Genomic DNA, 24377 nt, shown 5'->3' with positions numbered 1-24377 from the left:
AAACTGTTGAGTGGACGCCTAGAATCATGACTTGGATTCTAAATGTTGTGTGGGTACAACGTTCCAACCCAGACCCTCCCTGCACACAAACGTTTTCAGAGCTCTCTTCAATCTAGGCGCTATATAGTGCCCTGAGAATCCAGCGTGGTTGTATGTTTCCAAATATTTATACATGATTCAAAATGCAGAGTGTCGTTGTTACTTTTAATGACCTGTCCACCTCCAGTTGTCTATATCCTAAAACCTGGAAGATGAGATTGGTACGCGAAGCGCTGGCTCCACAGCTGCAAACGTGCTGAGTCAGCACCATCACTGGCGGCATGACGGACAAGTCAAAGACGTATCTAGCACTACTGCCTCCTAACTTTCTGTAAACACATAAGATCTCTGTCACAGAACAAATCAAGGCAAACACGCAAACAACCCTAAACCAAAATTACCAGTGACTGCCATTCTGTCCTTGTTAAGCGAAGACTGAGGTGGTTAAAGCAGGTTGATTGTTTTTAAGATGCTTTCAGCCAGGTGCAAGGTTATCTGCAAAAATGTGCTTTGCCAAGTGGATCGCATGGACACTAATTACTAAGGGCTAAGGAGCTGAGAAACGTCCAGCTGCAGAGATTGGCCGCCCTAAGGGGACTAAGCTGGCACCTCTAGAAATAAAGCTCCGCAGCCAATGCGGCGCCTCGGCCCGCGGGATTGGCTGCCTCGGTTGTGACGCGACCTGGGCGGGCCGACTTGCGACGGAGGCCGCGGGTCCGGGTCGGGGGACCCGAGAAGGACCCTAGAGGTGATCCGCAGCGCTGCGCCCGGACCGCGCTCCCGCCCTCCGCCAGCGCGGAAGGTCTATTCCTCCCCCACGCATCTGGCCCGCGTCCCCGGGCCGCGGCACCGGATCCCGGCGGGGGTGTGGACCCAGGGCCCGCTCTCTCCGGCGCGGCCAGAGCCCCCCAGTGTGCGAGCGCCTAGGGGATGCCGAGGTTTGGCGGGTGCGGGGCCAATCTGGGCAGGGCCGAGCCGAGATTCTCCCTGTCTCTGTGCCCTGACCGTACTCCTGCTGCGGTTCCGGCAGAGAGCGCGGGGAGAGCAGCGGCGGGAGGTGCGGGGAGCACGCCGGCCGTGGGGTAGAAGCAACACCTGAGAGGGGATCCAAGTTGCTTGGCTCGGCCCGAGCAGCGACCTGAACCCGCCGCCCTGCGGGAGGGGTGTGCGGAGCGCTGGGCTGTGCTCCTACAACTTCACTCCTCCCGCCGCTGGGGAACGTAGCGGGCGAGGCGCAGAGGGCTAGAAAAGGGATTCTCAATGCATTCTTCCAAGAAAACTTTTTCTCCCTCGAACATGAAGGAGTACGTGTTCACTGTAGAAAATTGGGAAAACATGGGAAATTAATTGTGTAAAAAATGGGGGGCGAGGCGTGGGAGTCACTCCCGGGGCGAGGGGACTGCGATTTGCTTTGCTAACCGCAGCCGGGGGCGAGCGACGGGCGGCGCTGCCGCGGGGGCGCCGAAGGCCGAGATTTGAGGAAGTGGGAGCTGCCCGGGCGGGGGCGTCCCGCCGAGAGTCCGCCACGCAGTGTTTGTTTCCTTTCACTTCCTGCGGCAGCTGCTCAAGATGAGGAGGTGCGTGGGGCCGGGGCGGAGCGGTAGCGTTCTCCGGGTGTGAGCCCCCACCCATCGCCGGCGCCAGCACTTCCCTAACCACTCGGGTTCGGCTATGCGGGAGCCGTGAGGAGGAGGCTTGCTGTCGTGGACTTGAGATCTCGGGAAGTCATGCTGGCTTGCTTTTAAGTGGCTTGGGGAAAGTGAAGAAACCCCAAAATGGAGGACTTTGCTACTAGGACCTATGGCACCAGTGGCCTGGACAACAGACCTCTGTTTGGGGAGACGTCCGCCAAGGTGAGTGCGGATTGTGTTTCCAGACTGGGATGGGGGGTGTGTCTGCGGCCTGCCCTCCCGCCGAGTCCTGGCTGGGTCCTGCTGCTGCTCCTAAAAGCACTGTTAGGGAGGAAGCTGGTTCTGCAATACCGCTTCCCTCTCAAGATGTTTGCCCGGCCAGTCAGTCGTTGCCTGCTTTGGGACACGTGGTTGGCCAAGAGCGTTGAAGGCTGGAGTGGAGAAAAGTTCAGAAAGTTCGGGGTTGTTGGAAGCCCTTCTGGGGAGTGCGGAAGCCCCTCCGGAGGGGGGAGGTTGATTTAGTGGTTGTACAGCTGCACCTGCAGCAGGAGGACTGATCCTCCAGAGGCTTCAGGTGTGTGCCCAAAGCTTCCTAAGAGAGCCGAGAAGGGGTGCTTCATGATTCCTGTTTACATAGAACTGTTAAGGTTTCATTGCTGAGCAGTGAAGCAGCCAAGCAAGGAAAGGGGAGAGGCTTGAGATGAGGGGTTCTTGAATGATGGCCTGCATTCCAGGAAGTGATCAAAGGGTCCCTGAACCCAAACGGGCTACATTATTCTAGGCTTTAAAATGTATAACGCCTTTTAAAAAGGATTAATTATGTGATGTCCTGGGCCAACAATTGAGGAGAGATCTTTTTCTATCGTCAGCATTAACTTTCTGAGTAGTTTGGGCAAGATCTGCCTGGTTTATTTTTTCGCCTAAAAGTGGCATTGGTTGGCTGGTCCCAGTGCAGTGGTGTTGACAACTAATTGATCATAGCCAGTTACAGATTTCTTTGTTCCTTCTGCAATCTCCCTGCTTCACTTGACTGGCTTAAAAGAAGGAAAAAAAAACAGTGGCATTGGTGATCTTTGACCTCTGGTAAAGTGCTTTCAGCTCTCGAAAGGTAATGCACATGTAGAGTCCAGAGCTTCCGGTTTTTTTAGTTTTGGCAGGAGCCCTCCAGCAGACAGGATAGGGAACTGGTAAACCTGGCAGTCTGGGGAATAGCCCTGAATTTGGAAGCTATGAGGCTGCCACAGGACTACTTTATTTTTTAAACTCCACTTGGATTTTACGTTCTGCTCTCAAAATCTTGTAATATGAAAGCGATTTAAACTCGATCTCCAGGAAGATGCACCTTGTTCATCTTGTGGCTTGGTGTAATCCCAGCCCACAGTGCTCCTGGTTTGAGACACATACCTTCTCCAGTAGATGTTCCATCTTAGGCAAACGTTATTGAGCATTATGTACTTGGCCCTGGGGAGCCAAGGAACCCTGTCAGGTGGGGAAAAAAATGTAGGCAAATGAGATGTGGTTGGATCTGTGCTACGACAGGGACATGTTGGGGGTACAGACGAGAACTGGTTGCTTTTGTATGGGAAATTTTCCCCCCTCTCCCAAGAGGTAAGAGAGTGCCTCCCCAACATGCTTCAGCAATAGATTGGGGTTCTGGGAGATCCAGACCTCTGACCTCTTTTAACCCATCTCTCTTGTAATTATAGAGGTAGATGACTTGGTAGTGGACTTGGCCATTTATGCAGACAGTTAGAAATATTGATGTTTTCTGAACAGCTTGGGTGAAAACATCCAGTGATTTAAGTTTCCTATTGCCCATGATCCATTTGAAACCCATTCAAGAACTTTACTTTTCCAAATGTATCTTTTATTGCATACTTACTACAAGAATATATCGCACTGGGATTATTTAGGAAACTTTAGGGCATTGTAATAATAGCTGCAGCTATTCAGAGAAAAAAGTTAATATATATTAATTCTTGATCTCTCAAAATTTCTCCCTTTAGCTCCCTCTGTGAAGTTGACAGGGTGATTGGACATAGAGAAATTCTACAGAATGGAGAAGGGAGAGAGATCCCCGGTCTGAGGGTGGAAGAAAACATGTATCTTATAAATGGAGATGCCACATCTGAGAGAGGAGAGGCCTCCATATGTGTTCACAGCAAATGAAGATTTGAGGGCCTGAGGAGGGTAAGGCCCAGGAATGGAGCCTCAATAGTGAAAGGATAAGACTCATTACAGTGGAGCCATTTCCACAGAGCACAGCAACTGCTAGAGCAGGGTCCTGGGGACACTGAGAAACCCATCACTTGCTCTTGTGTGTGGGTGTCTCCAGCTTGCTGTTTTACATGCCAGGAAACGACAAAATAGCCACTACACAGTGGAAACTTGCTGTTAGTGAACTACCATTTCTGAGAACATCGAGAAAGAATAAAAGCACAGTTCCTGTCCTACTCTGACAGGTGGTTTCCTGTGCATTTTGTAATCTTACTTGCTTTATGAGGACTGACACATACATATAGCCTCTCAACTTTAGGTGCAAACTCTAAGGCAAAGAGAACTGAAGCTCAAAGAGCACAGAAAAGTCTGGAATATGTTTTTGTTTCCTCAGTGCCAGGCAACATGGTGGGCATTCAGCTTTCCCTTGTTTAATCATCAAGTTCCTTTGTGAGATGGGTGTTCTTTTTTCTGTTATACAACTAAGGAAGTGGAACCCTCAGAGGGGGTTGTGTTCAGTCATACAAGTAGTTTCCTCTGGTAATGCTTCACCAACTCCCTTTCATGAGTTGAATAGTGAGGTCAGTAGTAACTTAATTAGGCAGTTTTTGCTTCTCAAAGCACTCCAGACATCTGCATACCTGTTGCCCTTTCACAGAAAATAGGGGTTGAAGTAGTTTGCCCCAAGTCCTGAGGTGAGTGAGAGATAATGAGATCTATTACAGAACAATGACTATTAATATATAACTAATTTGGCCTTGAACAGCACCCTCTGGGGGAATCTCTGACGGAACTTTTGCCTTTATGTATGTCGGGTGCACATAGTGATTTTGGTTACTGAAATCCCAGATTTATTCAATCCTTAGCATGAAAATTATTCATTCTAAGTTATTCCTATTTAGGAATAGCTTTATAGGTGTAATCATGGAGAGAAGGGCAAAGTGAAACAGTTCTCTATTGTTCCATAAATATCTGAGGGATTTTTTTTTTGTCTTTGAGGCAGGGTCTCACTTTGTCACTCAGATTGGAGTGCAGTGGCATGACCATGGCTCACTGCAGTCCTGACCTCCTGGGCTCAAGTGATTTTCCCACTTGAGCTTCTGAGTAGCTGGGACTATAGGTGCCTTCTACCAAGGCTGGCTAATATATATATATATATATATATATATATATATATATATATATATATATATTTTTGTGTGTGTGTGTGTGTGTGTGTGTGTGTGTGTGTGTGTGTGAGACGGAGTGTCTCTCTGTCGCCCAGGCTGGAGTGCAGTGGTGTAATCTTGGCTCACTGCAAGCTCTGCCTCCCGGGTTCACACCATTCTTCTGCCTCAGCCTCCCAAGTAGCTGGGACTACAGGCATCTGCCACCACGCCCGGCTAAATTTTTTGTATTTTTAGTAGAGACGGGGTTTCATTATGTTAGCCAAGATGATCTCCATCTCCTGACCTCATGATCCGCCCGCCTCGGCTTCCCAAAGTGCTGGGATTACAGGTGTGAGCCACTGTGCCCGGCCCTAACTTTAATTTGTTGCAGAGATGGGGCTTCCTGTATTGCTCAGGCTGGTCTCAAACTTGTGGCCTCAGGCGATCCTCCCAACTTGGCCTCTCAAAGTGGTGGGTTTATAGGCGTGAGCCATCGTGCCCACCCTAGGGATTATTGACAAAAAAGGAAAGGTGTTCATCTTTTGTAAGAAACATAGACCTCATTCCTTGATACCTATGGAATTTTCATGTTAGGTTGGCTATCTTACGAATCCTAGTTTGAATGCCCAGATGCTTTTTACATCTTTTTTAAACCATTCCCAAGTTTTGTGCCATAGTACTTCTCTTTCAGGTGAAAAATACGGCACAGACACCAAGATGATAAGAAATATCTGAAGTTTCCAAGCCTGTGTTATGGCTTAGCATTTTCTAAAAGAGTGCTATCCAGTAGAAATATTATGTGAGCAGCCATATATGTAATTTACATTTCTTAGTAGCCATATGAAAAAGTATCAAACAAGTGAAATATTAATAATTTTATGTAACCCCTTATTTCCAAAATATTAATACTATCATTTCAACATATAATCAATATTAACATTTAACTAGACACGGTGGCTCAGACCTGTATATCCCATCACTTTGGGAGGCTGAGGTGGGAGAATCACTTGAGCCCAGGCTTTTGAAACCAGCCTGGCCAACAAAATGAGATCCTGTCACACACACACAAAAAATTAGCTGGGTGTGGTGGCACCCACCTGTGGTCCTAGCTGCAGGCTCGCACCACTGAACTCCAGCCTGGGTGACAGAACGAGACTATCTCAAACAAAAAACAAACAGATACTTTTCCAATTTTTTTGTATGAAGTCTTTGAAATCCAGTATGTATTTTATATTAACAGCCCATCTGAATTCACACTAGCTGTGTTTCAGATGCTCAGTAACCACGTATGGCTAGTACAGGCTGATGTCCCAAATCCAAAATCCGAAATGCTCCAAAATCCAAAACTTTTTGAGCACTGACTTGATGCTACAAGTGGGAATTTCCACACAAAAGTACTTAACACAAACTTTATTTCATGCACAAAATTTTTAAAGATATTGTATAAAACTTGTCTTCCAGGCTATGTGTATAAGATGTATATGAAACAAATTTTGTGCTTAGACTTGTGTCCCACCCAAGATCTCATTATGTATATGTAAATATTCCAAAGCCCGAAAAAAATTCTGAAATCAGAGAAGCTTCTGGTCCCAAACATTTTGGATAAGGGATACCCAACCATTTCAGACAGCTTAGTTTTAAAGCAGCTGAAATGTTAGTTATGGTGGTTCCATAGCCAAGTTTGTGAAACATTTTTCTTTATTGTGGGACTTTAGAAGCTTTAATATGCCAGTTTTCATTGTGACTCTAGTTGGTGAGGGTACGTGAGTAGTACCTCCTAAACAGTGTAGGTGGCGTGGCCTCTTTAACCCTAGTACAATGCCTTACCCAGTTCTTGCCTCCGGCTCCCTAGGAGCATTCACTAGATAAGTTTCTACAGAATACACTTTGGGAAACATGGTTCAGTTTCAGCAGGTTCCTCTGCTTTTCCCTCCCATCCTGTCCCCTAGGGTAAACTGAAACTTGGAGATTTTCTTCCCTCTTCTGCCCACGACTACCTTTAAAAGTTTGCTTTAGTACAACACACAGTTTGGACAGTCTTTCCCACTGTCTAGTGTTAGAAGGGCACTAAATTATTCTGAGGGCTTGTGAGTCTTGATCTCGACTTGTTAGCTGGCTGTGGAATCATCTGAAATCAGTTTCAGTCAGTCTAGACTGGTGAACCTAGGAGGAGAGGGAGAGAATGTTCTCTCTGGAGAAAGCAAAGCAGCATCCTATAGCTAGGGCAAATGGGAAAAGGATGAACACTGTCCACTTGGTGCCATGTAGTGCAAACCAGTTTCTAGATCAGCCCACTCTATGGGTGGTCACTGATTACAAAATAAGTGATTCATCCTCTAAGAAGGGTGGTGACAGTTCCTGCTCCTTTATTCCTTCTTGGATGTGATATATAAAATCAATGATTTGGGGAGAAGGTACATACACTGAATTCCTCAGCAGATACCATAGTGAGAAGGGAGGCCCTCTGTGGAGGGGGCAAGTTAGTGGGCTCTGAGGCTCAGATCTTTGGTTCCAAAGACAAAAGTATCTTCCTTTATCCCCCTCCCCCCAATAAAAAAAAAAGCAAGCAAAAATGGTGAAAAGCAAGGGCTTTTCAGATGCTTAGTGTTAGTCACTAAGCTGATTAGTGTTAGTCAAGCAATTCAAACTTGGAGCATTTGGCCTCTGCAAATAATCATGTAAGATTAGAGTTGCCACTTCATGCCATTTTTGTTGTTGCTTATTTAAGAACAAGGCTCAGTAGGGATGGTAATAGAATAATTTTAAAAAATGGAAAGAAGAGAAAAATAATAAAGCTATGATTAAGATAGCTGGGTCTGTGCCAGCAGCCCCTTCCTCTGTCTTAGAGCTACCAATGCTGTTCTCTGAGGAGTGCAGGCTTTAGTGTATTTCCTCTAGACAGAGCTTCTAGTTGATCATCCAAGCAGCTATTTCTCTCAAAGGAGGGTTAGTCACCCAAAGGTGAAACAGTTATCTCCTCTCTTCTCATTCAGCCTGTCAAAACAACTTTGCCTTTTTTTGTGTGTGCTAGAAAAGTAATTAGGAAAAATAATTGCCATCACTTTTTCTTTAGGACTCTATGTGGTTTTCTCTCTTCCACCCCTAGACCAGTGGACTGGAATCTCTGGGTGTGGGCCACAGGCACTGGTATTTCTGGAAGGTCCTCGGGATGCTGGTGCATAGAAAGGGTTGAGATGCACTGGCCTTACCTTTGCTCTGTGTAAGCCCAGTCCAGGCTAATGCCTCTCCATGGATCCCTTTCCTTTAGCTGCCTCCTTGCTCTTCACAAATGCCGTTCTTCTTTCTGCTGTGTCCTCTCTTCTCTAAATATCTGAATTCTGCTCAGCCTGATTCCCCACTTTAGAACCTTCCTTGTAATCCAGTCTCTTCTCACTTTCCTTCTGTGAGCCTGGCTGTCAAAGATGCCCCCTGGCACTTACTCCTTGTGCTGTGAGGCACTCATGTAGGTCTTGCCTCCTAACTAGAGAATAAGCTCTTCTTAAATGGTAGGTGCCAGTTTCCTCATTTTTGTAGCCTTTTTAGCCCTAGGGACAATGGCTTACCAAGTTCTTGATTTCATGTATATTAAGTTTTAAGCAAAGTGAGAATTTAGCATTATCAAAAAGTAACCTACATTCTTGGGACATTCTGAGCTCACAGTAGAAGTCAGGGAGTGGTTAGGAACCTGGATATGCTAGATATCAAAACAGGAAGTGGTGCTTCAAGCTCTCATACAATTAAAGTCATTTTTCTCTTTTTCTTTCTGCTAAGCTGTATATAGCAGAGGCCAGTAGTAAATACAATATTGTTATAAAAAAACTTAAACTGAGGTGTGGCCTCTCGGAAGCTGATGGTCTACTGAGTTTTCTCTGGATGTGATTTTTGCTGGTCTTTGGTAATATCCTGTGCTTACTGAATTGAGTCACTTTTTTCTTATGGTTGGCTCATAGGCTGTGTATGGGTATAGTGACCATAGTTTCTGAGTTGCTGAAGAGACATGTGGGTGGATAAACCTCAGTGTCCCTGTGAGAATGGTGGAATGCATTTGAAACTGAGGCTGCCATAGAAATTGGGGCCAGGGTGTTAGGCCAGCTCAGCTCTCTCTCAGCTCTGAGGAGTCTGATCTCTTATTGGTAAGATTCCCCCTTAGACATGGTATAAATAGTGCAAATACTGTATTAGCTGCCATTTACTGACCCTCTACTGAATGCCAGATACTCTCTTGTAGGGGCTATGTATTCTCCTCCAATCCTCATTACAACCCTACATGGTAGACGTTGTACAAATATGAAAACTAAGGCTTAAAAGTTGTAACTTAAATACAGGTCCACATGTAGCAGTGGAAGTCATGCGTTTGGGAGAGAATCGAGTGTAAAAGTTGTAAAGGGTGGGTGTGCCTGAATTCTCATAAATGCTTTCTCTTGCACCTCCCGTGCTCTTGGCACTGTTCAAAGTCTGGTGTTGCTTTGGGAAGTCTCAGAACATACGGGTCGTAATTCACTGGGTCCTAGGTTTAGCCAGTGAGACAAAATGTCTCCTTGCTTTCTGCCTGTGCGGCTGCTGTACCTCTGGTTGTCTCCAGTGACAGTACGAGAGGAAGCTCCTGTACAGGCAGAGCCATGCTGCTCTGAGGTACCCAAATTAAATCCCTGGACACAGGACCTTAGGTTTCTTTATTCAGCTGGTCTCAAAATAAACCTCCTCCCACATTTTGCATCCTCTCAGTATGTTTTTTCCTAGCCCCTAAGGCTTCTGACTAGGCCACTTCCACAGCTTTCATGGCGAGTAGTTGTCTGCTGTGATTTGGAAGAAGAGAAGCAAGGTCATTTCTGAGAATCAAAGTTTTATTTATGGTGTTGGGACCCTTAAGTTTGCCTGAGAAACGCAGAACTTTGGAGGCAAAATTGTAGGATGTGGCTCAAGGGCCTGAATCACTCAGTCCAGGTAAACAATGGTAGGAAGTAGCGCCCTTTGGGCATTTAATACATGCTGAATGTGTTGCCTTGCTCTTTCCTATCCCAGGAGAAGATAATCACTGTCTTCAATGACCTGAGGAAAGCATGGGTAGGGGAGGGTAAGCAATGAGTATAAAATGGGATTGAGTGCCAGGAGGTGGTGTTCCTAGACCAAACTGAGGGTCGGGCTGCTATTTCTCTGGCCCTCTAAGGAGATGCAGTTGAGGAGCTGAATGTCAATAGCTAAGACAATGGGGAAAAGTCTCCAGGGAATTTCAGATATCTTCACAGCAAGCCCCATGCTACAGGCCCAGAGGCCTGTGAGGGAAAAATGGTTTTGTGGGTCAGGTCCTGGGCCCCAGTGCCCTGAGTCACAGTTGTTCCAGCTCCAGCTGTGGCTAAAAGGGGCCAAGATATACCTTGAGCTGTTGTTTAAGAGGGTGCAAGCCCCAAACCTTAGTGGCTTCCATGTGGTGTTGGGTCTGTGGGTACACAGAGGCAAGAGTTTGGGAGCCTCTGCCTAGATTTCAGAGGATGTATGGAAATACTTGGATGTCCAGAAGTCTGCTGCAAGGGGGAGCCCTCATGCATTGCACTGTAAGCCTGGAAAAGCCACAGACACTCAACTCCAGCCTGTGAAAGCAGCTTTGGGGGCTGTACTCTGTAGAACCACAGGGGTGGACCTGCTCAAGGCCTTAGGAGCCCAATCCTTGCATTAGTGCAGCCTAGATGTGAGACACAGAGCCAAAGGAGGTTATTTTGGAGCTTTAAGATTTAATGACTGCCCTACTGGGTTTTAGACTTGTATGGGACCAGTAGCCCCTTCGTTTTGGCTGATTTCTCCCTTTCGGAATGGGTCTGTTTACCCAATGCCTGTACCCCCATTGTATCTTGGAAGTAACTAACTTGTTTTTGATTTTACAGGCTCATAGGTGGAAGGGACTTGCCTTGTCTCAGATGAGACTTTGGACTTAGACTTTTAGGTTAATGCTGGAGTGAGTTAAGACTTTTGGGGGACTGTTGGGAAGGCATGATTGGTTTTGAAATGTGAGGAGGACATGAGGTTTCAGAGGGCCCACGGGCTGAATGATAAGGTTTGGCTGTGTCCTTACCCAAATCTCATGTCAAATTGTAATCTCCACATGTTGAGGGGCTGGGAGGGAGGTGATCGGGTCATGGGGGCAATTTCTAATGGTTTAGCACCATCCCGCAATGCTGTCTCCTGAGCGAGTTCTCGTGAGATCAAATGGTTTAAACGTGTGTGGCAGTTCCCTGCTCATGCGCGCTGGCTTTCGGGCGCTCCTGCACTTGCTCTCCCACGTGCCCGCGGTGCCTGTGCCCGCGCTCCCCCTCTCACGCTCCCCCTCTCGCGCTCCCCATCTCCTCCCCTCACGCTCCCCCTCTCCCTCTTCTCCCCACGCGCTCCCCCTCTCCCTCTTCTCCCCACTCTCTCTCCCTCTTCTCCCCACTCTCTCCCTCTTCTCCCCACTCTATCTCCCTCTTCTCCCCAGTCTCTCTCCCTCTTCTCCCCACTCTCTCCCTCTTCTCCCGCTCCTTTCCCTGCTTTCCCCCCTCTCTCTCATTTTCACTCTCATTCTCTCTCTCATTCTCACTCCCTCATTCTCTCTCACTCACTCTCACTCTCGCTGTCTCTCTCTTTCACTCTTTGTCACTCTTTGTGTCACTATCACTCTCTCACTCTCACTCTCGCCCTCTACACGCTCCTTCCCCCTCTGCGCCCTCCTTCCCCCTCTGTGCACTCCCTCCCCATCCTCCGCGTGCTCCCTAACCCCCGCCCCCCCACCCGCGCGCTCCCTCCCGCTCCCCCCAACCCGCGCGCTCCCTCCCCCACTGCGCCAGCTTCCAGGGGTAGGATGTCTGACAGAGGAGGACACTTGGAGGTGTGAGGTCTAACCTGGAAATAGGATTGAGCACCTGGTAAGGGATGTGGGTCTATAGGACTCCCTGCGATGCTGTCTGAGGAGAAAGACTTTTGTGGAATCACATAGAAAGTTTGGAAGTAACACCAAAAATGGAGTTCTGAGTCGTCTTCCACCCTCTACCCTGCCTTCTCCCTCAAGAATGTAGAAGGGAATGTCTTCATGGCATTGTCCATCTAGGCTTTTGCTTTTCTGCGAGGACTTTTCTCTGTTTTGCCTTGCGCCTCTCTGGGAGTGTTGGGGAGCATTGTCGAAGGATTAATTTGTCAACTGGAGTTCAGAGCTGTGATGCCTTATAAATCAGTCCTTGGTCCTGCCCTAGCAGAAAGTAACTGGGCTTGTACTCAGGAAAACCTGGACCTCAGAGATCCCCGTAGTTTACCATTGATGTTTCTTTGGGAACAACAGAACCTATCCTGGGAGGTATCTGTTAGCGTGTTGCACCTTTGTGGCTGACAAACCGTGACCTCTTGGTCTGCAGTACCAGGCCACAGCTTCTGTGGTGCTGTTGCATGCCTGCCCTGCAGCAGTGAGGCACATTATGTTCCTATTGATAGGCCAGGCCCCAGATAAGTGGTAGGATTAGATAAATAGTCTCTACTGGTGAGAGGCACTCTAAAGAAAATACTGTTGGCCACTTCTGCTTTGAGTCTTTCGTTTAACCAACATTCATTGAGTGCCTACAGTGTGCCACACTGTCAAGAAGGAAAACAAGTGTAGTAGTTCCTACTAATCCACAGCTTCACTTTTCTAGGCTTCAGTTACCTGTGGTCAGCCGTGGTCCAAAAATATTAAATGGAAAACTTTAGAAATAATTTGTAAGTTTTAAATTGTGCACTGTTTTATGTAATGTGATTAACTCTTACTCTGTCCTGCTCCTGCTGGGGACATGAATCATCCCTTTGTCCAGTGTATCCACACAGTAGATGCTACCTGCCTGTTAGTCACTTAGTAATCATCTCTGTTATCTGATTGAAAAAACAGTATGTATAGGGTTTGGTACTATTTGCAGTTTCAGGCATCCACTGGTGGTCTTGGAGTGTATCCCCCGCAGGTAAGGGGGATACTATTTGTAGACTGTCTTTCCCACTGTTAACTGCCAGTCTTAGTGTGGGACACAAGTAATACATTTTATTTTGATGTAGTTAAGTGTGAAGACTGAGCAAAGTGATGTGGGTGTTCTGAGGGGAGGTGCCCAGGGTGGTGTCTGGAAAGGATTTACAGTGAAGTTGATAGTGTTGAGTTCTGAAGGATGATGATATGGTTTGGCTGTGTCCTCACCCAAATCTCATCTTGAATTTTAGCTACCATAATTCCCACGTGCTGTGGGAGGGACCTGGTGGGAGATAATTGAATCATGGCGGCAGTTTCCCCCATACTGTTCTCATGGTAGTGAATAAGTCCCATGAGATCTGATGATTTTATAAGGGGAAACCCCTTTCGCTTGGCTCTAATTTTCTTTCTTGCCTGCCACCGTGTAAGATGTACCTTTTGCCTTCTGCCACTTGAAACTGTGAGTCCATTAAACCTCTTTTTCTTTATAAATTACCCAGTCTCAGGTATGTCTTTATCAGTAGTGTGAAAACGGATTAATACATAAATTGGTACCAGGAGTGGGGTGCTGCTGTAAAGGTACCCGAAAATGTGGAAGTGACTTTGGAACTGGGTAACAGGTTGGAACAGTTTGGAGGGCTTAGAAGAAGATAGGAAAAGTTTGGAACTTCCTAGAGACTTGGAAGGCTCACAAGACAGGAAGATGTGGGAAAGTTTCCTTCCTAGAGACTTGTTGAATGGTTTTGACCAAAATGCTGATAGTGATGTGGACAATAAGGTTCACACTGAGGTGGTCTCAGATGGAGATGAAGAACTTGTTGGGAACTGGAGTAAGGGGGACTCTTGTTATGTTTTTAGCAAAGAGACTGATGGTACTTTGCCCCAGTCCTAGAGATTTATGGAACTTTGAACTTGAGGGAGATGAGTTTAGGGTATCTGGCAGAAGAAATTTCTAAGCAGCAGAGCATTCAAGAGGTAACTTGAGTGCTGTTAAAAGCATTCAGTTTTAAAAGGGAAACAAGAGCATAAAAGTTTGGAAAATGTGCAGCCTGACAATGCAATAGAAAAAAAAAAAATTCTGAGAAAACTAAGTCAGCTGTGGAAATTTGCGTAAGTAATGAGGAGCCAAATGTTAATCCCCAAGACAATGGGGAAAATGTCTTCAGGGCATGTCAGAGACCTTTGAGGCAGCCCCTCATATCACAGGCCTAGAGGTTCTAGGAGGAAAAAATGGTTTTGTGGGTTGGGCCCAGGCCCCCCTGCTGTATGCAGCTTAGGGACTTGGTGCTCTGTGTCCCAGCAGCTCTAGCCATGGCTAAAAGGGGCCGACGTACAGCTCAGGCCATGACTTCATAGCTGCACGTGGCAACTTCCATGTGGGGTTGGGTCTGTGGATGCGCAGAAGTCAAGAATTGAGGTCTGGGAACCTTTGCCTAGATTTCAGAGGACATATGGAAACACCTGGATGTCCAGGCAGAGGTTGCTGAAGGGGCAGGGCCCTCATGGAGAACTTCTGCTAGGGCAGCACAGAAGGGAAATTTGGGGTTGAAGCCCCTACAGAGTCCCCATGGGGCATTGCCTAGTGGAGCTGTGAGAAGGCCACCATCCTCCAGACACCAGAATGGTAGATTCACTGAAACTTGCTCCATGTGCCTGGAAAAGCTGCAGACACTCAAGGCCAGCCTGTGAAAGCAGCTGGGAGGGAGGCTGTACCCTGCAAAACTGCCCAAAACTGTGGGAACCTACCTCTTGCATCAGCATGACCTGGATGTGAGACATTGGAGCTTTAAAAATTGACTGCCCTGCTGGTTTTTGGATTTGCATGGGGCCTGTAGCCCCTTTGTTTTGGCCAGTTTTTCTGATTTGGAATGTGTGTGTTTACCCAATGCCCATATCCCCATTGTATCTAGGAAGTAACTAACTTGCTTTTGATGTTACAGGCTCATAGGTGGACTTGTCTCAGATGAGACTTTGGACTGTGAACTTTTGAGTTAATGCTGAAATGAGTTAAGACTTTGAGGGACTGTTGGAAAGGCATAATTGGTTTTGAAATGTGAGGACATTAGATTTGGGAGGGGCCAGGGATGAAATTATATGGTTTGGCTATGTCTCCACCCAAATCTCATCCTGAATTGTAGCTCCCATAATTCCCATGTGTTGTGGGAGGGACCAGGTGGGAGATGATTGAATCATAGGGGCGGTTTCCCCTGTACTGTTCTCGTGGTGGTGAATAAGTCTCACAAGATCTGATGATTTTATAAGGAGTTTCTTCTTTTGCTTGGCTCTCATTTTCTCTCTTGCCTGCCACCGTGTAAGACGTGTCTATCACCATAAGCCATGATTGTGAGGCTACCTCAGCTATGTGGAACTGTGAGTCCATTAAACCTCTTTTTCTTAACAAACTACCCGGTTTTGGGTATGTCTTTATCAGCAGCATGGAAACTAATACAGATGAGTAGTCAAAATTGGGAGTAGCACTTTTTGGGGAACTGGGTTGACTTTATGCCTCTGGGATTTTTTTATGGACCAATATAAGAAATGATTGTGTATGAATTATCTGCATTTTCTGTGTCCCTAGATTTGTCCTGACTCATGGGACAAATTCTTTTTAGAGCCAGGAGAATTTTGACTCTAATTATCCAGTATGCTTACTTTTATTAGTTAGAACTTAAAATTCTGTTGTACTTCCCACTTGGCTGTCAGGAATCTTCATACACACATTTGAGTTTAAATGATAAATGTTTTTTTAGACAATTTTTTTTTTTTTTTTTAAATAAGATTCTCATTCTGTCCAGGCTGGAGTGCAGATCACCTCCTGGGCTCAAGTGACCTTCCCACCTCAGCCTCCCAAGTAGCTGGGACTACAGCCATGTGTCATCAAATCCACATAATTTTTATATTTTTTGTAGATACAAGGTCTCAGTATTTTTCCCAGGTTGGTCTTGAATCCCTGAGCTCAAGTGATCCTCCCACCTTGGCCTCCCAAAGTGCTGGGATTACAAGTGTGAGCCACTATACCTGGCCTTTGTAAGTTCTTTAGCCTTTTTTCCCCCCCATTCCCCAAAGCCTTTTAGAAATTTTGTCTTGGTCTTTTTATTGTCGGTTAGGTTAGTTAGGTTAGGGTTTTATTATAGTAGCACATGTCCTTGAAATTCATTTTGGAAGTAGGCAAAACATTGCCATGGAAATGGAAGGCTGAATACAATGTCGCTTGTAAGCATTCCAAACTGTTTAGAACCAGGATATTTCCAGGGAGCTGAAGAGCTGAGGGCAGGCAGAGCTAGCTTTTGGTTTTTTGGGATATTATTGCCAGCTTCCTCCCAGGGCCATTGTTACCACCTGATCATTTGAGTTTTAGTTTCTCTAGTATCAAGATACTGGCTAATGACTGACCAGGCAAGTATAGGGGTTCTCTGGCTTTTAATCACTAGGGCATTAGTCCTTCTTCTCTGGCCCAAGTGCAGTCTGGGGATTCAGAACTATAAAGTGTAAGAACTGGAAGGGACCAGGTATCATTTAGCCCAGTCTTCTCCTTTGATAGAGTCAAATGGGTTAAGGAATCCTTTTGAGGTTACGAAGCTAGCTAGTGGCAGAATGAGATGAGAACCTTGGTTTCCGGACTGTGTTAAGGTCCATATTTATTAGTTTAAGGACTCTTAGACCTTTTGAACGTCTCATTATGCTTGCATTTTCCAAACAGCATTGGATAGATTTTCTGCCATTACCTAGCTGTGTGACCTTTGGCAAGTCAGTCTTCTCGAACCTAGTTACCCGTTGGTAAATGGAGATAACATATTCCCTACTTGCTTTACAGAGTTTCTTTCCACCATTCCAGATACAAACCAGTTACATATACCTCCATCTTTTTCTCCTTCCTCATTTCAAAGGAAGACAAAGATATGAATCTGTCAGGCCCAGACTCTTCACTGTGCATTGCATTCCAGTTCCTTTCCTCTCAGCTCTCATGAAACTTGGGTCAACAATCTCCATTTGTCCCATTGCGTTTTTGTAACGGCAGTGCTTTTGTTCTCCCATGGGTCTTTGTGGAGTTCCTTTCATGAACCATCTTTCCTTTCCTTTTCATCTGCTAGTCTTCCTTAGGGTTTTGACTTCTCTGTTAGTCTCTCCCTGACTAGCTCACTTTGTCTTTTTAGTGCCCTCCTGAACTCCGGATAGTGTAAACTTCTGGAAGGTAGAGATGTTTTTATTCACTTTTGTATCTGCATCTGAATTATATGAGGTGATATAGGTGAAATCTCAACTGTATATATACACATGTATGTGCACACACAATGTCTGTTTTTATGTTCATGTATATATGAATTCAGACTATCTCTAAACCTGTTGCAGAGTATTTTGTCTCTGGGAAGGAAATTTTAAATCTATATCCTGTCCTCTCAGCAGGCAAGGATCCAGGCTAATTGCCATCCTTTGTCCGATCAGCTTCCTTGTAGAGTGAAAATAAGCCACAGTATAAGGTTTAAATTTCTGGTAGCAGAGACAAGTTATGATAGGTAGAACTAGAGTGAAAATAAAACTAGGGAGGGGACATAAGAGCTAAGTTCTGTGAGAAATAATTGAGTTAATAGAGACTAACTATAGAAGTAGAAATAATGAGTTTCCATTTATTCCACAAACAGTAAAGTTTAAATGTAATATTCACTTTTCTCCATGTACTATAGCTCCAATTTGGAGCATATTATTCCCCAAACTGTCCTTTGAAGTGTTAATTAACTAGCTATTTAATTATTCTCTATTATCCTCTTTGGAGATTGGGAGCTAGAAGAGCTGCTAAAACCCTGAAAAGTAATCTCTAGGCCCAGGGAAGGAGCTCCACCCTGTGATTTGAACTTAATATTTAAAAATGACTTATTTTAGACTAAACTTTAGAGCACAGCCTCTCCATTTTAAATGTGCACACAAATTACCAGATCCTGTTAAAATGCAGATTCTGATTCAGTTGGTCTCAGTGAGGCCTAAGATTCTGCATTTCTTGCAGTTCCCTCAGGTGAGGCCAATGTGCTGGTTCATAGACTACACTTTGAGTAGCACGTTTAAAACAAGAGAGCATTAGAAGTAGGAGGGCTTCTGAAGTTAACTCTGCATACCTGAATTCATGGTTATGTTGATAGCAGAAGGCCTTGGCTTGGAGAAAGAAAATATTCTAGAAACACTTCTGCCATGTCCTAAATAAATAGTTCATCCCATCTTGGGAATCCCAGAGGGGATCACTACATTATAACAGTAACTGATTTTCATGAAAATCAGTTGGAATTCTGTTCAGTGACTATCTAAAAGGCAGGCAGGAATGTATTCATTAAAGTTTAGTTATATTTTCATCAGGATGATTAAAATCAGTTATATGGAGAAATTCAACAATGTGGAACAAAGTCACCTATGAGGAAATTTTCATTCTTGAAAGATAAGCACTTAGTTTAGTACTTTGCTAATAGGCTTTTTGAGGTGTTATCTGCCACTTGCCATCTTTGTCTAGACCAGCACTAGCATTCTAGGTTGTTCTTTGGGTGAGAAGTATAAATGGAGAAAGGAGGTCTGGCATTGAATCTTGTCTTTATCACTTAATTGTATTGAGATCTTGGGAAAGTTTTCAGTTTCCCTGAGCCTGTTTTGCTACCTGTGAAACAGTCATATTACCATTTCATCCCAGAATTTTTAAGGAGAGGATTGGTGAATGATCTTGGCATAGTTAATATCCTTTTACCATTATTTTTCTCCTACTTTGATCCTGGTAGGCAACTTGCTGTGTGTCATTTGGCAATTAGTGATTTATTGGCTTGGCTTCTATTGGTGGGATAGCTGTTGTGAGGTATGCAGTCCTTCGTTTTGGAAATCCTGGGAGCTCAGAGAGAAGTAGATATTCTTGCTTCTCAAAAACAGTGGGGCTCCCATGGATTTTTGTCTCTCTACATATTTTATGTTAAACACACTTATTCGTCCCATGCGGGAAAAAGTTAAAAGTGATCAGTGACTTGTCCCTGGGTCCCTTTCCTAACAGGTGGTCCTAACTTCAGGCTTCTGTGTGCTGTGTAAGCTTCTCTAGCTGAGGTCGTGATAAGATCTCTTCCAAGTCCTCTGGAGTTAGGATGTGGCTGGAGTCCAGTTTCTTTTGTTGTTTAACCTTTCAGTTGCAGTGGCCTTGGTCTGGAGAGTTGTGATTTGTCCTTGGTTAGATTACGCACATCCAATACTTGGCTTTCTTATACTCTTTCCCTCCCAGTTTTGCCTGACTCTTAACTTCTGTGGGTTCTTACCTTTAAAAGCTGACTACTTGGAAATGAGAATTCGGTTGCTGCTCTGTGATTGTTCCTGTGTCCTTCCCATCTCTGAGGTTTTGTTTATTGGCAGCCTATGTTCCATATCCTGCTGTTCTCTGCTCAGACCTTATCAAAACAATATTTAAGATGACTGATTCGTTAAAGACTCAGCTTTGACTTCTCAGAAATAAGACTGCATGTCATTCTCATTGGCCTTAGTGTTTCCTAATCAGGGCTTAAAGCCTAACTTTAATCTGTAGTTCTGCAGCCTATCTTACTTTACATTTTTAGTAGTACCTGAAACTACTTCTAACCAGTGACCTGGATTCAGGAATCTCTGGTTTCAAAATTGCTTCTAACTTGCTATATGACTCTTAGCAAATAATTTAACCACACTGGGCCTAAATTTACTTTTAACCTGTAAAATTAGGATTGGATCAGTTTTTCAAATGTTCTTTGTTGTTGGTTGGGGTGGGATGGGAATGACAAGAAAGCTCAGTAGGTAGGCTCTTCATTCAATGAAGATTTTGTTTATATACTGAAGGCTTTCACTATTAAATAACTTGGAAAAACTGCTGGACTGGATGGTCTTTTAAGACTGCAGGTACCAAGCCTTTGGCACTCTAGGATCCATCCCTTTTAACAGTAGCATCTATTTTTAGATGAGACAAGGATACCTAAGCTGTATTACAAATGTAGTTCCAGACACATCATGCACATCTAGTCTGGTTCCTGATACTTTTAACCAATGCTCTGGCTTGGCCATTCCCGTAGTGCCTGTCCTTTTCCTTTGGCTCATACTATCCTCCTCAGCACAAGCATTATTTGTAAGCCTCCCTTCCCCATTTGATACTACCCAATCAAGACTCTAGTATAAATGTTCTGTCCCTTCAAGAAACCTTCCCCAGTTGGCCATTTTCCCAAAGTACATTTTCCATTCTCATGACTCAGTACACTTTGCTTTGTTTGGTGGTTTTATGTGTAAAGCTCAGAGAAGGACTGGATCTTGGGTTTCTTTATTGTAAACCATCCCAACACCTTGCATTGCACTATACTGAAGGTAACATGGATCCAAGTCATATGGCTTAAAAATTCTTTTCTCTTTCAGGATCGAATCATCAATTTAGTTGTTGGCAGTTTAACATCCTTATTGATTCTAGTAAGTATCCTCATTTTGTGCCTCACCCAGGCTCTTAGCCAAAGTTTTGAAAACTTTATCAATTATAATTAACTTTCCAAAAAGTTAAGTGCTTTTATTACCACAAAATTGCAATTGCTAATTGGAGTAGCTAATTTAATTCCGCCGCACCCCCAGGTTGAATATGTGAAATGGTACAAGTCAGACAACTTGGTTTTCAGATAATTGAGTTTACCATGTTTTGCCTAGTAAATTTGTAAAAACGTCAGTGTAGCCACTTCCTTCTGTCATCATCTACCTTAATTCCCCATTTCTACTAATTTTGTTCCTAAAGAACATATCCATTACCCTATGGTCAAGTTTTAAAAGATGTGGTCACAGTGTATAGCAGTTTTACTGTATACATACTGTAAAATACATGTGGGAGCTATCACAATAAAATTTTTAAAAGCTGTATTTTCCATAGTTTGACATTTTTCTGACACATTTTCATTAAATTTGATAATTTGTTTTTTCCATGGCTTCTTAATGAAAAGATTGCATATAATGCTGCATCTGTTAGAAACAGAACTACACGATATTAGGTCTTTCAGTGTGTTTCATAATGTTATAGCAAAACCAGCTTTGATTATATTCATTTTGCTAGGAATGTTTAAAATAACAAAATGGCTAGAACTGTTTCTAGTAGAATCATTAATTCTGGGAGTGAGGTTTAGTTAAAGAAGTTATTTTGGGATCAGCTAGTTTTACTAATGTTTTCTCTCCTTTCATAAGTAAGGGAAAGGTTAGAAAAGGAGGAAGTACTAAAAACTCAAACATATTAATAATTAACATTCTAGAAAGCAAACTTGGTGGCAGATGTAATTGTTGCCTAGACTCCAGTTGGTAATTACCAAGTCTTGGAATTACTATTAAGGCCTGACATAATTTCTCTTCATACAGGTAACGCTGATCAGTGCTTTTGTTTTCCCTCAACTACCTCCAAAACCGTTGAATATATTCTTTGCTGTCTGCATCTCTTTGAGTAGTATTACTGCCTGCATACTTGTAAGTACTGTTGAGAATTTAACCAGTGTTCTTGAGGGTTTAAGTTGCAATGCATAGGACAAAAATTTTCAGCCTTGGGTCTATACAAAAGGGTATCTCTTAATTATATCCTCATCCTCTCCCTAAAAGTATGTTAGAATTCTCAATAAAATCTGAGTTTTCTCCTAAATCCCAAAGTTGTAACCCCAAAGAGAAACTTACTCCCTTGATAGCTAAAAAAAAAAAAAAAAGAGAAAAAAAAATTAGTGGGAAGACTTAGGTGGCCAGATATTTTAATTTACTTAATTCATCTTCACTCATGGACTATATGAGGACCAGCAGTCTTCGGGAAATGCCAGTTACTGCTAAGGGATGAGATAGCACGCTCTGGATTGAATTCTAATGATTACAAAATTAGTCTATTTTAATCTACATGTTTGTCTCCCACAGTGGAGGTATTAACACCAAAACCTCCTGGGAAATCTGAAGCTACAGTTGTAAAAATGTTTGATTTACTGCAAATGTTTGTTTTATGGTAAAGAAACAAAGATGGTGGTGGCTCCTCAGTGTTCAATCATTCATTAGTTGGCTACATTGTTTCATGTTCCTTGAGAGGCAGAATCAAAAGAAAAAACAATTGTTTTGATCTCCGTAGGGCTTAAATCATAATAGTAATTTGCTTATCTGAGTTAAAATTAAAGAGGAGACATCTCCAAGTGTTCTAATTCACTGATCCTGCTATGTACTCCCATGACCCGAAAAAGGACTGGCCCATCGCACTTTGGGAGCTTTCCTGTTCCCCTAGCTTGAAGCCTAAAGTGACTAACAATGAACTAACTTAATCCAGATATACTATGGAAGCCCTATTTTGCAGTCTGAACCAATTGTATGAATCACACGAGTCTAAATGTTGTCTTCCTTTCCTGTTAAGTAGTATGTCCAGGTATATGTTCTTGGATAGCTTGCCAGATGACTGGTAGAGTATACAGGTTTGAACATAAAGGAAAGTAAACTGAGAAAGTAGGAATAAGTATGATCTTGGATGTGGAAACTCAGAGTAAGAATTAAATTCTGACTGCACTGGTCTCAGGAATGTAGAGATGTCAGAATATGGAGAATGTCTGTCTCATTTAGGGGAATAAACAAATACTAATGAAATTTGAAATTGGTAGAAAAAATGTTATGTTTTAAATTTTAACTGTTTATAAACTTTAATTCTTCTTTTTTTAGATCTACTGGTATCGACAAGGAGACTTAGAACCAAAATTTAGAAAGCTAATATACTATATCATATTTTCTATCATCATGTTGTGTATATGTGCAAACCTGTACTTCCATGATGTGGGAAGGTGAGGCTGCCAAGGAGAATTACTTACCAGGACTCTTCAAAATGATACATTAGGACAGTGAGTAATTTTTGGATAAGGTATGCTGAAGAATCTCCTGCAGAAGTCTGATACATGATTTTCATGTTAATTGTAAATGTAATTCCCTCTTGCAAGGGAGACATAGCCTAGATCACTTTGCTTTTTCTTTAAGGAGCTGACGTTGTACCTAAACATTCCAACCCTTAAAGCTCAAACAGCACAACATTTCACTTTTGAAATGAACATTTTTATAATGTAATTGCACGGCAAAAGGCTATGTAACAAACAAATCTTGCATTTTAAGACAAATATTCTTTTATTTCTGTTAAACTGAATATACAGTTGTTCCCTAGGCAACCGACTTTTGCTTATAACTACAATTTAATTTCACGTTAACAAAACAGACAGTGAAAAGACAACTTTGTGAAGATCTAATTACAATAATAAATAAAATAATTTATACAAGGTTTTTTTTTCCTTGACTTTTCTATAGGGGTCATATTCATTAAAAAGCCCAAAAGGCTACCTTTGCCTTAACCCTTCTGTAGTATAGGAATGACTCTTAGATTTGTTTCCTTTTGTTATAGAAGCAAATACTGTTTTTTTAAAAATTGCCTGAGATGAGAGGTTATATTGTACCCCACCACCTAACACACTAAGTGGATGACAAACTATTTTCTGGGTAATTTATGTTGCAAAACATGTAATAAATGGTCACGGTATCAAGGATAGGTAACATTACTTCCTTCCTCATTTAGTTTTACTTCAAAGTGCTAACTTTGTAAACGAATGACAGTGGTTTCTGAGGGGGTGAAAACTGCTTAGATTTTGGTGGGTTTTGTTACTATGCTTATCCATATTCCCTTTAAAAGTAACAAAAAACCTGTAGTGAATTTTAACTCTTTTAATGCTTTCCTGTTTACCCTGCCTAAATCAGCTCCCACTGCCAGCAATGGGTTAATCAAACATAACCACCACAAGACCACCTCCTAGGTCTCTGTACTTGTATGCTGGTCAAGTCTCAAACTTAGTCTTCTTGAAGATCAGAAGATCACTGGTAAGCTCTCATGTTGAAATGACTTATCTGAACTACAGCCAGGCTTACTTGAAAGGAGACAGTGCCATGTCTGATCTTTAGAGAAACTGTATTTTAAACCACAGCAGTTAAGCTTTCGTGATTCTAAACTTTTCTTCGTGGCTGAAGTGAATGAAATTCCTTATTGCCATGTAACATTAAACATAGGGATTTATGCTTAAAACTCCCAGCCTCCACTCAACTACACACTGTCATAAAACTCAACTTCAGATGATGTATTTAAAGGAGGTAAGAAGTCATAGCAGCAACAATGTGTGGCTTAAGCACTGTGGCTATTTAAATTGGTAAATTAAGCCTCTTGGGGGTTGCTCCTATTTCTTTGAAGATGTTGTAATTAACAGTGTGGCTTCTTTGCTTGAACTGCCTATTTCTAAGAATTACCCTAATGACAGTTTACCAAATCTTCGACATCCTTTGAATCTTCTGAAACAGGACTGCCCAAGGATGATCCAATGATATTTGATTCTTCCTGATGATGTTGGAGTATGGGAT

At 43.4% G+C, this 24377-nt stretch overlaps 2 protein-coding genes across 8 annotated transcripts in view; one reads left to right on the top strand and one right to left on the bottom strand.

Moving 5' to 3' along the window:
• Window positions 1-723: 723 nt before the first annotated feature.
• On the top strand, window positions 724-23256 carry TMEM243 (transmembrane protein 243). Of its 4 annotated transcripts, none has more exons than XM_050785260.1 (5): window positions 724-787; window positions 1600-1892; window positions 20367-20417; window positions 21339-21443; window positions 22653-23256. In XM_050785260.1, the coding sequence occupies exons 2-5, from the start codon at window positions 1815-1817 to the stop codon at window positions 22773-22775; spliced, it is 357 nt and encodes a 118-aa protein (XP_050641217.1). In that variant the 5' UTR covers window positions 724-787; window positions 1600-1814; the 3' UTR covers window positions 22776-23256. The 4 variants fall into 4 exon arrangements, with proteins under 4 accessions (XP_050641217.1, XP_050641215.1, XP_050641216.1 ...); XM_050785258.1 differs by having other exon boundaries at window positions 763-841; XM_050785259.1 differs by lacking the exon at window positions 724-787 and adding an exon at window positions 849-977.
• Window positions 23087-24377, bottom strand: part of DMTF1 (cyclin D binding myb like transcription factor 1) — a 44360-nt gene continuing 43069 nt past the window's right edge. For all 4 annotated transcript variants that reach the window (XM_050785254.1, XM_050785256.1, XM_050785257.1 and 1 more), the window contains one exon: window positions 23087-24377. In XM_050785254.1, coding sequence (XP_050641211.1) covers window positions 24268-24377 — 110 coding nt within the window. In that variant the 3' untranslated portion in view covers window positions 23087-24267.

Source organism: Macaca thibetana, chromosome 3, assembly GCF_024542745.1.
Source record: "Macaca thibetana thibetana isolate TM-01 chromosome 3, ASM2454274v1, whole genome shotgun sequence".
NCBI classification, from domain to species: Eukaryota; Metazoa; Chordata; class Mammalia; order Primates; family Cercopithecidae; genus Macaca; species Macaca thibetana.
This window is presented reverse-complemented; position numbering and strand designations above follow the sequence as displayed.